Source organism: Hyalella azteca, unplaced genomic scaffold (genome assembly GCF_000764305.2).
Source record: "Hyalella azteca isolate HAZT.00-mixed unplaced genomic scaffold, Hazt_2.0.2 contig8429, whole genome shotgun sequence".
Classification (NCBI taxonomy): domain Eukaryota; kingdom Metazoa; phylum Arthropoda; class Malacostraca; order Amphipoda; family Hyalellidae; genus Hyalella; species Hyalella azteca.
The window spans coordinates 71,000-86,228 of record NW_025938523.1 but is presented as its reverse complement, the minus strand read 5'-3'; the positions used below and the strand labels follow the sequence as shown (position 1 = coordinate 86,228).

The 15,229-nt window shown below is 37.4% G+C and overlaps 1 protein-coding gene across 1 annotated transcript in view; it reads right to left on the bottom strand.

The window, feature by feature from the left end:
• Positions 1-14,220, bottom strand: part of LOC108675831 (unconventional myosin ID) — a 33,333-nt gene extending 19,113 nt beyond the window's left edge. Inside the window, exon 1 of the mRNA XM_018163866.1 lies at positions 14,094-14,220. Coding sequence (XP_018019355.1) covers positions 14,094-14,182 — 89 coding nt within the window. The 5' untranslated portion in view covers positions 14,183-14,220. The remainder of the gene's footprint in view (positions 1-14,093) is intronic.
• Positions 14,221-15,229: the final 1,009 nt, after the last annotated feature.

Here is a 15,229-nt window from a genome sequence, read left to right as displayed (position 1 = left end):
TATAAATTTATGAAAGTAAATTGTGGCCCTGAACACATTATAAACACAATTTTATCGTAATTAGAGGCATAATTGCGATGGAAAACTTTCGTTTTCACTGCGAATCACATAATGACATCAAGCGAGAGAACAATCCGAAACTTAATGTCGGTCCTTGACATCTACGCCCCACAAGCAGCGAGGTGTGGAGAATGTAATAAAGATGGGAGGCTAAAGAGAGATGCGTAAGAGCACCACACGGAGGTAAACTGAAGCTCTTTAGTAAACAATAGCTCTCTGTGGGGTCAAAACACAGGTGTCATGCATTTAGTTGGGAACTTTGGCGATTCTGTTAAGGAAAGTAAAATCTTGATCGACCATAAGTTAAATGCAACAGTGAATGTTCTGCAAAGTCACTGCTTCAGTATAACCTTACTTCTCAAAAAATTCTTACCTAGCTAGAGCTATTCATCACAAAGACTTCCTGATGAAAAATATAGATAATGATTGAAATTGTTCCCAGGATTCGTGGAAAATTCCATGAATACATCAGAAATTTAACTGCAAAAATTGTACAAAATTGATGTTCCTAATTATTAGCGATCTAAAGCACAGAAAATTATGCAACAACAGATTGTGAATAAATGAAAACAAAACCATTACAAACTCAAACTCAACGCGCTTCGACGAAGATAGATTAAATTCATCACATAAACAACGCTCATAAATCTAACCTAGTACTGAATGCCGTTCTCTGTGATAACCAGTAACGAATTATAAAATGATATCTCAATAGGAACTAACTATAAATACCAATCAATGTAGAAGATTTATAAGAACATTACGGATGCTCTTTCGGTAAAGCTCTTGCCCCAAAGTATAGGTACACTCCAATTGAAGCGATGCTCTCGTTAATTACAGCACAATTCGAGCTGTGAAGTTCGTGGCGTCAGAAGCCTCTCACAGTGTCAAGTCATTGCAGCACTGAAGGATGTGCTTATATAGCGCCATCGCTAATAATAAGACAGCAAGGATATGTTTCGGCAGTAAGCAAGTTCGAAGGATGCGAGGACGACATTTGTAATCATATTATCAGCTAATGCAAGTATGAACTGCTAGAAGGAACATATAAATTATAGAGGCTCTTAGAAAGCTGACTGGCTAAGTTGCTTTTTGCTACAGTGACGATTCTCTATAGGTCCATATTTTTAAGTGTCCTCGTCGATGAAATTAATATAAAAAAATCAAGCAATCTTATAGGGCTGAGCCAATGAAGAACATAGAGAACTGCAGACGACAATGATCTAAAGATATTAAGCAGATTTTTATTTTACATCTAAACAAAAATTGTCATGTTTTATAAACTCATCTTTCAAGTATTGAGATCGCTCAATTGTTTAAATCACAAATTAATTAACAATAATAATTTATAAGTGTGACACTCCCTAAAATTCATATTTCATTCGTGTAACATAGATTTCATGAATGAAACAATTCATTAATACATATATGGTGCATTCATCTTTAGTACATCACGTTTCTTCTTTCGCGGTTTATTCATGTAAGAGTATCTATTAAAATGTAGGTAATTAATTGGCATGTCTAAATGAAATGAAGACTTGCAAGAATGATTAATAGACTGATACTGAACACCCTGATACTTGTAGGGCTACACTAACATAAAATCTAATGATGAAACTGAGCGAACCCACTAGACAATGCAAAGCAGTTCAGATTTGGCCTCCAGCTGCGAATGATATGTGATGGCAATCACACGTATATATTGCGTTTATCTTACATGGACAAAATTGGAGCGAGATTCCTAACACAAACTACATAATGGAGTCTGACACAACCCAGAAGTTGCAGGCTCTACAGACAGCGCTTGAGAGGACGAGTGCCCACTTACATTGATCAAACAAAGATCGGCTCTGAAATATCGATTCGTAGCAAAGATGATAGATTTATACCCTTTCATGAATTATAAAGAGGCACTTGGATTATAGTCAAAATGGAAAAAATAAAGAGGACCCAAATTTCATACTTTTACAGAATTTTTTTTTACTAAAAAAAGCAGGCAAAGCCTCGAAATCAAACTAAGGGATCGAATAAAAAAGTTAAATGAATAATAAGAATTACTGCCTATAATTACTCATCGACTGCGATTTTAACTGAGCAAAGCATTCTTCGATAAAAACAAACCAAAAAAAGTTTTCTCGACGTGAAGAGGAACAGTCTATTTTTGTCAGCAAAAAGTGAAAACAAGCACTTCCTCGTGAGCAAACACTCGACAATTCGTCGCTCGTCATCGCTCAACCCTGACAATGGAAACTCAGACCAATGTCATGCAGTGGACCACCTTCCAAGTTCAGCGACTACTTCAAGATTACCTACCAGCATTAATGGAGCGCACGCTGCTCACAGCACGTACACCCTCTATACAGAGGTTACTATCTGACCGTGCATCTCATAGGTCATCATGCACAAAAACGTACGATTTCGAGGCAACGCGTCGCGATGGACATAACATATGTGATGCAGGAAGCGAGTATATTTTAGATGCGAACTGCTCAGGATGATTAATACGAGGAAATGTGCTGCGACGACACCACCGGTTCATCACCGGACTTTTTAGAATGATATAGTGGAATTTAATAGCTCCATTTAAGCTGTTAACTGCCGGTACACTGGGTTATGCCACGATTCTACAGATTTTATGACTGTATACAATGGCTAGTTATACTGATGACATTTTCGTTTTAGAATGGTAGCTTCGAATGTAAGGATTCCATTTAGCTGAAGTAAAGACGATAACAATAGATGCAGAAATTAACGCAGCCGTGATGCACCCAAGCTTAAATTTTCTCACTCAAGCTCGCTCACTTAATAGGGCTATCGTGATATAAATGCATAGTAACATAGTCTCCAAATTACATTTCGGTATCTAATCTCTCGTATAGATACCACGGCACTGCAGGAGTAAAAACCCTCGTTCGATGTGTGGTTTCGTTAGTTGGATGGAACAAGCAAGAAATAGCATAAAATTTAATTAACTGACTGGACAATCTTATGATAAAAAATTATATCCGTCAACTAATAAAATATCATATGAGCATTCGCAAAGTAGGTGCACGTTATTTCAAAGAATCTAACTTTTCATCGCAACTCATTGGCGCATACCTTTGTCAGCACCAAAAATATTAACCAGGAACAAATTTACGTTTCGAACGATCTTCATCGCACGATAAAGATTGAACTTTTGACCATTTTGGTGAGGTCCTGAAGAGAACAGGATAGCTATTTTAGAATGATAGCTGCAAAGTAGGATTCAATTGAAGATAGAATGGGAAAAAGCCAAGGCATGCGCAATGATAGACATATCTGTGAATGAAATCAATCCTAAGCTTAAATCGAACTATACTTGGTAGAGATGATACTCTCAATTGTTAAACTTTTCACAGATGGCTTCTGAAAATTCTTCATAGATTCAAAAATCTCATCAGCTGATTCTGGGAAGGACAAACACTAATAAAGGTGCAATTATTACAAAAAACACAATGGCAATACTGAAGGATATTATTCTAGTTGCAATAGCTTAGAAGGTCATTATAACAACGCGACTTGGCTGAATGATAGAATCTAATTCAGCTAGGACAAACACCAGAATTAGGGCACATTCCGAAGTTAAAAATATGATGAAATAGTTTTTTTAGCAGGTATCTGCATTAGTGCTTGCAGAATGTACAACATAATAACTCATAACATGACAATCTATCCTTAGGGAAAAACTGTATCAGTAACATATTATATATAATTTTTAACGGCAACTAAGATCGTTTACAGGCGCGCAGTTAAATCCATCCAGGCAGACCATGAGAGTCTTGACATCCTTGAGTCGGTCGGAACGAAATAGAGCGGCCAGCGGGGGTGACCTGCATATTTGAATGGCGTGAATGTCGCCACATAAGGTCACGAGGAACGGATTAGGAATGGGCGGGCTATATGAGTGACTCAGGAGAATCTTACAATAACAGATCATGGATGGCGGCGACCCATAGGCTAATTCTTGGTATTTCTATAACTTAAAACATCTTGCCAAGTTTTTATACTGGTAAGAGATTACTATGTATATGTTCCACTTTTCCTGATAGTCCACGACACATTTTCGTGGTGCACAGATTCGCAAATAATCGTGAATTGATGTTTTATAGCGTCAACGACCAATCGATATAAGTGGAACTACGCCTTCAAACTAGAACTGTCACGACACATATGTGTGCGACATGGCATGAATGTGAATCTATTCTTTTTCGAAAGTAACCTACAAATAAGGAAGAAATAACATTATTATGAACGTTGGATACACCTGCTAGCTCTGGCAACCAGAGTTTAGATTCGACCGAACAATTCTTATTTCTATTTGAATCATGTTCGAATCGACTCTATTTGTGTTGACGGTATTACAATTATTGAACTCTAGACACCTCGTTATGCTTTGTACTAACGAAGCTGCACCTATGATGTATTTTATAACAGATTTTCGAAAAATCCTGCCTAAGGTTAGCGAGACCAACAATACCGGCAACAGCAGCGAGTGGCAGCGATCGCGTCACGCATCACCTTCTCGTGCAGCGGCTACACGAGACTCTCGTGTCCCGGGGCCGTAAGGGACGTCGCCGCTGTCCGGGGTCGTATGGGGCGAATTGTTAAGTTCGTTACCTATTACTCAATAATGTCGATTTGAAAAATTACTCAAATAATTAAGTGATAACAGACCCCTAAAAACGTGTAAACTCGGTTAACTAAATAACGAGCCAAGCGTCTTCTCGCCTTCTTTATATTTCTTTTCACACTTTTCACACTATCTACTGACCTGTCTGTGCCACCCCTTGCTCTGTCACACATTTCCTGGTGTCACCGTCACCACCATGCCCTTGTTAAATTGGTCGGGAGGATAATGTCGCGTCATTAAAATAAACAAAATAATAATGAAAATGTTATAGTGTCCTTGAAAATTACCTAAATCTACATTTCTCCAGAACAAAGAAGTCTTCATCTGACGATAGACTATGGATAGAATTTCATACTATAGACTATAGATAGAATTTTAAGATACTATAGGAATATGGACTACAACAATAACAGAGAACACATGCCATACTGCTGACATAGTACGAGCTCCGGAGAACTTGCCTGTCATCCGGATACGCTTGGCTGCTGATATACCACTGAGTTACGCGCTACATGACGCGGCCCATACAACGGCCTCCCCATGTTACACTTGCAGAAAGTCTTCACATGAGCTAGTAGCATATTAAAAAAATGAAAAATTAATTACACATAGAAGAAAGATTGTTTCTTGAAGTCGAATAAAACATGTGAGAACGAGGCAAAGAAACGCAGATATCTCGTTGGAATGAGAAAATATCTAAACGGGAAGTTCACGATCGCAAGCGATTGTCATGAAAAAATAACGAAACTTTCCAAGAGTTCTGGTACTATTATGGACGAATAAACGGCCATCCATAAGAAACGGCAAAAACTTCTCACAGAACGGAAGCAATTTCAGGGATAATGTCGAGAGGTAAGGAGCAGCGAATAGCCCCATTGTTACAGAATCCCCGTAACGAACCAGGCTGAGTATAACAAGCCTCGCTCACCAACATCTTTGATTGGTGGTCTAGTGATAAGAAGCATTTCCAAGTGAGACAAGTTTGAGGAAAATGAATCTAATGATGAACATTATTACACTCTCTTAAGGCCACACCTTACTCAATGCATATTTGATGCGTGACATGGTTGGCAACTATATATGGCATTAGTGTGTGTAACATTAAGGTATGACATTAGTGCTTTAGTTTAACAAGGTCAACCAACCAATAACAACTTTGATTTAAATGAACAAAAATCCTTAAAATCTGAAAAAATTTTAGAACATGAATAGATGAAATTTTGAGCTCATTCCCTACATCGTAGTACAAAGGTCGTTACAATAAATACAAATAATTTATAAATAATATATATAAGTATATAGAGATTGATTAAAATCAAGGTAAATATAAAATATATCTTAACATAATGGAGGCTTGTAATTGTACTGGTAATAATGGTATGAAATATGAAATATTTTATTAATTAATATCAACCTTCAGGTCTATCGATGTGAAATTTATTAATCAAGGCTTCAATGTATCTAAAAAAATGTTAATTGAGATGAAGTACTCTAGTCTAGAATATCGCCTTCAACTTACAACGCTTCCAGTCTTAAGTGATCTTCAAGACTTAAGTGATCTTCAAGAGAAAACAATAAGACTTCCAGTCTTATTATTTTCAAGCGTTCAGTGCTCGGATGCTCTATTGTAGCGCAGTAAACACAATGATGCTTCGCACAATTATTATACTTTGCAATGCTTTGTCTACGGGGACATGAACCATAACCAATGCTCTTCCTACATAAATGCCTGGAAAAGGATATTACCGTCAGTAGACAAAAGTTAAGCGATTTCCATCCCTCAGTCTGTGTCGATTTCGATCCATCAGTCTTTATTTTTTTCTGCAACCTTAACTGTCGTTCTAAAATTAGGACGATCGAGATTAAACATTTTGTTATGCAAAATGTTAAGAAAAAACGGCACCGGCACATGACGTTTGTGAGGCCGAACGACGCGGGCTCAAGCGGCGTGCAAAGAACTGCGAGGAACGCGACGATGAGCGACAGCGCGTGTTGCGTCTGGCGCTGTCAGGCCACTCAGGCGTGGTGAGCGAGACGTCATATAGGCAGGATATGGCACACGCGGTTATTTGAGTCCCTTGACTATTATACATCTTCATCGATATTCAATTCACAATGACAATAAAATAGATGAAAATACTATGATAGTTACAGATATTCTTCAGTCTCTTACGGCACCAAAGAACGCAAGCATTCTTCTTCAAATTCATCATAGTTACATTTATTGACCAATTATTCATACATTAGAAAATTTTGCACTGCTCGAGGAATTCGATGTGCAGGTCTAGCTCGTGCAACTCAGATAGAAAATACACTTTAACGATCAAATCAAAGTATTTCCGAGCAAATACAGCAGCTTCAAAGATATGATGTCACATTAATGAAGGATTGAAAACATCTTCTTAAAAGAGTGCATTTTAATGAAATGAAATAGGATTTGAAGGGTAAAAAACATTTTGTAATGTCTAAGTTTAATCAACATCTAAGAGTTCTACTGATTTCTCTTCGATACAGTTAGGATTCTAAATAAATTGCAGCGAAGTATATATATAAAGAAATAAAAAAGACATTACGCAACCTTGAACGGGAAGTGAAGAAATAACTAGAGTAAATGAGAGTAAATACCAAGAAGACGCGTAAAAAGCAGCAAGGTGAACTAAGCAAATGTCAGCTGAACATTATTTAACAGCACCAAGCATTTGCATCTCAAGCGTTATAGTGCTTTCGTTGAAAAATATTCAGTGTTTTTTTTGTGATCATGCAATGGATTCTTAAATTTTACAAGAAGACAGTTAAAACTTCAAACTCGCTTAACAATACGCGGATTTAACTCCATCGGCCCAATCTCTCATGTAACACATTGAGTATTATTTTGTTAAAATTCAAAGATGTTCTGAAACTGTTCCGTATTTGAGCAATCTTGTGGTATAAGAAATCAACGATGATTGTTTGTGAGCACTGTCAATTAATCACTTGAACAATATTAATATTTAACAATAATAACTTGAATTGATCACTTAAACACAAACAATAATTAACAATACCAAAATGAAATAAGGTACAAACCATACACGACAGTGGAAGTTTAGGTCACGGTATTGCTTGAAGAAAATAGAGCTAAAGAAATTCAATACCTTGGTTTGTTTGGACTCACTGTGAGCACAAACAAGCTTTATAATCTTGTACGCGTTACAAAAGGTTGTAAAAGAACATGTAAAATAAACGTTATTCTAGAGAAGACTTTCTAGAGCTTTGACACATGCCGTAAAATGCGATAAGGTTTAGCTGCGTAAAATCATAAACCAATTGCAGTTGAACAGCTGCTATAAGCATAGAGGAACCCGCGTAATATATTTACTTTAAAAATATATGCAAAATGCTAAACGAAGGCGTAGAAATCAAAACTGAATGATGTTATCAATATTCAAAATGCTAAACGAAGGCGTAGAAATCAATGATGTTATCAATCAGTTATCAAAGCAATTCTGAATGAGTAAAATATAATGTCGAGTGTTTGCTAAAATAGTAAAAAGGTTATTATGCCAATAAAAGCAGAGCTGGTGACGATGAAAATGCATCGTAACCTGAAGCCCAGATGGGGTCTGAACTGCCTGCCTGTGAGAACGTGATGGAGCTCGCTATGTTCTTGGTTCTTCTTACGCAACATAGGCTACAAATAAAATACCTTTCAACACACACTTTCATTTTCCTCGGGTAAACATATAGAGCTATTCACGTAAACAGAACTTGTCATCGGGGCTATTTCTTTGCACCTGTTAAAATAATACACGATTGTACATTTAACAATTATATAAAATTGTAGAAATATGGTTCGTCGTCTACAATTAGAAACTCTGCAATACAGATTTTTAAACGACGTTGCTAAAGTAGACACCAGAGTCATCAATTGCGAACATGTACATGTCTATGAAGAGAATAGATATGTACAATTTTCTTCTAATCAAGAGCCAACAGTACCTCAACCGTTTCAGTTAATCAAAATAGCAATCACGTAAAGTAGACATCAATATGACTGCAAAGAAAACATTCAGGAATAATTGAACGAAGAAAATAACGAAAACTCGCTCCACGTCAGTATACAATATTCTAACCTCTTTTAAATCAATGAAATTTTATATCGCTCTTGACAAAACATATCAAGGAAAAACATCGAACGGAAATCGAATATTAAACCACCAGAGGGCAAATAAAACAGAACGTGTGATCGCTACACTATAACGTTCGCAAACTAGCTTGCAGTTAATAGCGATCGCTTGTGAAGGCAGAAGTGAAAGTGTACGTGAGTCGATAGAGTAACACTGCAGAGGTAGTCAGGCATATACAGTCGTCAGTGATGAGTATTGCGACGATGTTTTAACATCGCTGATGAGATCATACTTGAGATGATCACCGTCTATGTATAAGGTAGGAGATCGCCATCACAGATGTCTCATGGTCAGCAATGAATTGGTTGAATTAACCAAGAGTTGTCGTTGTTCCGTAGTCGCATCATTAAACTTCACGAAATGAGCATAATTAGCTGTAAGACAGCAAAAAAAATGAATCAAACAAGCAATAACACGGAAAATTTGACAAAAGAGCGTATTTCAAATCAACGTGGTAGAAGGTGTTCATATGTTTCTTTCAAGGCATTGCTACAGGTTGAACCTTTGAGTTGAGCTAATCAAGTATTTTTAACGGATGCTCGCGATAACAAACGATACTGATACGGCGGACTGGCGCAGTTCACCCCTCAAGACACAATTTGTCCGGCTGCAGCCGTAAAATTATATCAAATAACAAATGCTGCGGTTTGCATTTTATTACCTACGTCACTGGCCGACTTGATTGATCTTTCATTATTCTCATTTTTTCTTTATTTAGAATACGATGTCACAGATGGTCTTTCATGAAGTCTTCACAAAACTCATGTCAAGACTCCATCGCGAACTACAAGGTCTTTTGTCCTTCACACGGCAGTTGTAACCAGGAACTTGAATCACTGTACTAAAGCGCGGAGCTTCACTCACGAAGGCGCGGCAGGCCGCGGCTCGCAGTGACTCAGGCCGATGACATCACTCCTGGAGACGCGCGGTGGTCGATATTCCTGCCTCTGATTCACGTGTCTCCAGGTCACCAGTCGAGGGTATGGAAAATTGTACACCCTTCAATTTTCGGTTCAGGTGCAAATATGGCTGCGAAAACCCGCCACATTAAAGTCAAGCCAAAGCATCATTTACAAATGCCTAATCAAGCTAAAGCTAGTAGGTATGACAATAAAATAAATAAACTTGAAACGAAAATATTTTTAACTGAAATAATCAAAGTTTAGAGCGAATAAGCCTTCCATATTAAAATTATTTGCCTTGGCAAATAAAATAATAGCTTTTGCTGTAGCGATTACGAATGAGTCACACGGAGGGAACACTTGCAACGCTGGACCGCTTGGAATGGCATATTTCACACGTATGCCGCGCGACATAAGATAAAAACGAACTTTCAATCAAGAAAGAATAGGCACACGATGTTCATCGCGTACCCCTGACAAATTAATACGAGACAGTTGAAAATGTGAGGATCCGTTTCGTTGAGTGTTACAGCCTTATTTGCCAAAACCTTCTATCCAATCATTGGTCTCATGACATTACTTTTCATGTATGTAGGCGAATTTCCATACAATCAGCCTAGTACTTTCCCTTATAATAGAGATGCGTAGAATGTATGAGGAACATGGCACTTCCATTATTTGGCACGATTATAAGCAAGCACTGACGGCTTCTATTCATTGCCGTACGAGATGCCCATTTCCGCTATCATCCAGAGTCATGACAGTTGCTAAGACTCGGTCACCAGTTCGGGGAATTTGAAAGCTTTTGGTCGGTATTTATAACTATTATTGTTATTCTAGGAAGCAGTTATCGTGGAGTCTGGTTCAAACGAACTTCGAGGGCACGTTACACATAAGTTTAATAGCAAACCAAAAATAAATAAATAGACACGAGAAAGAATGAGAAGGGATAAATATGACTAAGCACTTGATTCATAGGCTATAAGAAACAGTTCCATCTTATGGGTCGACGAAACACCTGCAACTAAAGTGAAATATAATGCATGCGTTCAGTTCAGTTGCGTTCTGATTCAGTTTACCCATGAATGATGAGTAAATACTGTCCACGCGATGAAAACCGGAGCTTAAATGTGGATTTTAAAAATAACCGTCGAATTTACAAGGCGAGCTGATTAATACTTGATAACTCAAGAATGTTAAAAGATGTTGAATAAGGGATAGAAGGTTGAAAGAAGGACATGCTGTGTTAATGCGTAGGAATGAAACGATGAGTAAGAGAAGGCACAGAGCACGCAGGTGCAAGTAACACCTGAGTAATATGAGTTCAGCACCTGTCTGATTCTGCCATGACCAGCTGCACGTAATGAAGCACGTGACTCATATTATCTGCGCACATGTTATTATGAAAAATTAATACCCATTTAGTTTTTTAAGTCAATATGCATATCAGAAGGCCGGCTTCACGAACGTGCTTGAGCGCGCAATCATCGCACCAAGTTTCGTGCAAATAAGTACCACTGTACCATGGAGGGCCACCCAAAATAGAAGAGGTTGATTAAGCTATGTAGTTACCTCGCACGCTTTTTCACACGAAGCAAAGCTTTAGGTGAAGACGTGGAAACTCTCGTAGAACTGCCTTAAGTCAAATAGGATATTAATAATTATGTCGACGATTGTGAAGAGAACAGCGCTAATGAACATTTTTTTGTTTTTAATTAATTTTTTCCGAATAACAGATAAACAATATTGCACGGAAATATTTTCCAGGGACACAACCCATATAAATATGGTAAGAACACTTGGCGCTTCCCATCGTTTTCAACAGACAACCAAAGCGCCGAAATCACAAGAAGTATCACAAAAAGCATGGTTCATTGCGAATGACGAAAATCACAACGAATTCTTTGTTCAGTCATCATAACAGGTATAACTAACAAGAAAAATCAGCATGATAAATAATTTTTAAAGATGTTATTTTATAACTAGCCTTATTCCAAGAATAGAATCATATACCGAGCGTACTGTTGCAGGCTGCATGCATCTAGGATCTTGCTAGCAACAGGACCAAGCTAGAGTGTGTCAAGGAGACCATTGAATTATAACAGCGGCTCATAGAGCAACAGTATACAAGCCCACGCCACAAAAAGACCAAGCAAATACACCAGACAAGCAGGCATGCATTCAGTTCGTACAAAGACAGACGCTTCTGTGATAGTGAGACTTTTATTCCGTCTGATTCATTCATAATTGAAGTATGAATAGCATCTAAAATTTTACGAACTATTTATTTTAAGTGAAAATGGGCATCAAGTTTCGTACCCTGAAACAATCAACCACGTCAGGAAGTCTGAATGGAAAGTAAATCGCTTTCACCACTTTTAGAAGAAACAAATAATAAAATAACCAAAGAACGATAGAACCAAAGAACGGTATCTGAATGAAATGTAGCAAAAGTTCGGTGCATTTAATGCGAGCATACTTTTCATCTACAATGAGCAGAGAGGTCTTCGTTCAATGAGAAGATAGCACGAGAGTGCAATAGTTGTGCTGGCAGATAAGAGAGTCTTATCAAGAGAGTGTTGGATCAGAGGTCTGAGCCGGGCCATCTCTCAAAACAACCACTTTCCAAGCCATCCAATATGCAGTCTCATTTTCTCCTGAATTGTCCTAACAGGCGAAAAATACGTTCGAAAAATATCAACGCACAGAAACTAAAATGTCGCTTTTGAAAACTGGGAAAATCTTTTGTGGAAATCAAGCATTGATCAAAATAAAGCAGGAGGTCGCATACCTTGGCCTAAATAGAAGAATACCCTTTGTTTGTGCTAGATTTTATAAGAGCACAAGATTTTAACCAAGTACAACTAAAATCGAGGTAATTTTCAGGACATTGCTGCGATATTTATCATATACTGCAGTATTTTGAATAGTACGTCATGTCTAGATAAATTTTTCGTCACAGTGTTATTTGCCCAAACGTTTCGCAGATTTTCATCTGTGACGTTCATTTTCAAGTCCTCGAAACGGTAAAAACCGAACTTTCTATCACAAATTCATCAAGCGGATACAGAAAACGGATTACAACTGACGATATTTCACCCAGGGCAAGGTCTTCAATCAAGCCTGTTTAGTCCTTATAGGCGATAATACTTCATTTTTCAGTATATCAGCCTCATTCTAGCCTCAAAGTCACGCACTGGATTGGTAAACTTGAAATTGCTTTCGTGAGCGTATTGCTTGCTAGAATGACGATCACATTGAATGCGGTTGATAAAGTAGACTAAGTCAAGATGGACTAAGTTTCAACTGCCCCTAAAAGAGCAGTTCCTCAGCGTCATTCAGCGATCTCAAGCAAACTTATGCTTAGTGAGGGCAGGATATCAAGGAAGTAATTTTTAAAATATTTTTTTTTATAACGAAAGTTGGATAAAATCATCAAGAGCGTTCGTGGGTTGGTGACTTGGTGTTTGCAGTCAAGGTCACAGGCAGTCTCTGGGTCGCAGTTCTTGCGTGAAGAAAAAGAAATTAAGAAAATGCACTTCCTGTACAGCACCATAGCATGTAAATTTTTTAAATCTGAATTTAGTGACTGAAATAAATTAGCTTAAGCATTAAAATTTGAAATCCTCGTCCCCGGAGGCGGAGGAAACTTTACGAATATTCTCGTGTGCTATTATTATAGCACTGAAAATCCGCTATGTGGCATTATTTAAATTCAAGATAAGATTAATGAATTACGATTGAATATTAATAACTAAGCATAGGTATAAATCTAAAAACTTTGAAGATAATAATGTAGGAAGGAGTGATAGGATATGAAGGAAGAAACGCCGTCAAATGTCAATTCATCAATTGGTCATTCGGTGACATAGGTATTTCGACTTCTCTGCCAACAAACAACTTAGGAACCCAGGACAGGAGCCACACCACGCTTGTCAGCGACGTGCTGACATTCCAGGTCATATTATGTCTTCCAAGCAAAATGACAGTTTGGAGAAGTGTGATGGATAATTAAATAATCAGAATGGAATTGCATTTCAATGTTTCGACCGCTAAGACAATCTTGTAGATTGTATAGCGCACACGGCGGTCACTCTTATAATCTTATTCATAATACGTAATTAAACAATGATTCTACAAGCTTTAATCGTTTTTTATCAACAAATTAGAATAAAAAGTTACGTCAATTCACCACCCCATGTACGTAATGTTCAAGTTGTTAGCAAGGAGTGCGGCGGTTATCTCAAGTCAAGGCAGGTGCCCACAAAACGAGTTAACTAACTCGTCAAAATAACACTGATTTTAAAACTTTACCTTATTCTTATGTTTTCCACGAAGGCAGGCGTTGAAATTTCATTAAGTAGTACGGAATCACCAACTCCAACCTCGTCGTAACTTGCCATGGTTCTGGCACTTCTGCTAACAACCTCACCTCACAACGTTCAACACCTCACTGTTGGTGCTTGAGCACGAGCAGTTGAGCAGCTTGAGCTGAGTCTCATTCCGCGGTATTCGCCGTCCGCGTCCGAGTAATTCCTCTGGCAATTGTCCGCATTGGCCGTGTGTAATTATCAGCATTCGTGTGATTTGCAATGAAACGTCAACATGTGGAATTCTATAATAACTTGAAGTTCTCTGGTAACTGGCATTCACATGTGCAATAAACACATCCATTACAACAAATTTCGTAACAGTGATGACTTTATGAGCATGTCAATCCGGGTTGCCAGATGGATATAATAATATACGTTAAAAAATTACTTTTTAAAGTAAACTCTTCTGAAGAATACAGTGTCTTGGATATTACACATGTACAATGAATTTCTAATCTCATTTTCATATATTAAAAAAATTATTTTCAAAATTTTTTATGATATCAAAATTTTGTAAATTATCAAAATTATTTATTCTGTCAACTGACTGATTCATGCATTATCTCCGACTTTATGCGATTGTGCAAAATTTTAGGTCGATTGGACAGGTCAACTTGTTTCATATATGGATTATAAGATTTGTAAGAGACGAAATTATTTTTAAATTTTCTTAATAATAAAAACATTTTAATTTATAATATTATTTAATCTGTCAATTGATTCATGCATTGTCTCCAACTTTACGCAAGTGTGCAAAATTTCAGATCGATTGGATTGGTAGAAGTGTGTCAAATATCGATAATAAGATTTGTAGCAGACAGACAGACAAACAAACAAAAAGAAGTGAAGTTAAAGAGAAGTGTTGTAAAAACGGACAAGTTCACGAACAAAAAGAAGGCCCATAACTCAATAAATTCAAAATTCAACAGGTTCGGGTGCAAAAATTCCATTCTTCTTTTTACGCACTTAAAGTTAACAAGGAAAAATAGTCATCATATATATAAACAACTGGATAATAAAACTAAATTGCGGGATTAGTCCGGAAAAAGGCCATCTGGCATCCCTGATGTCAATGTG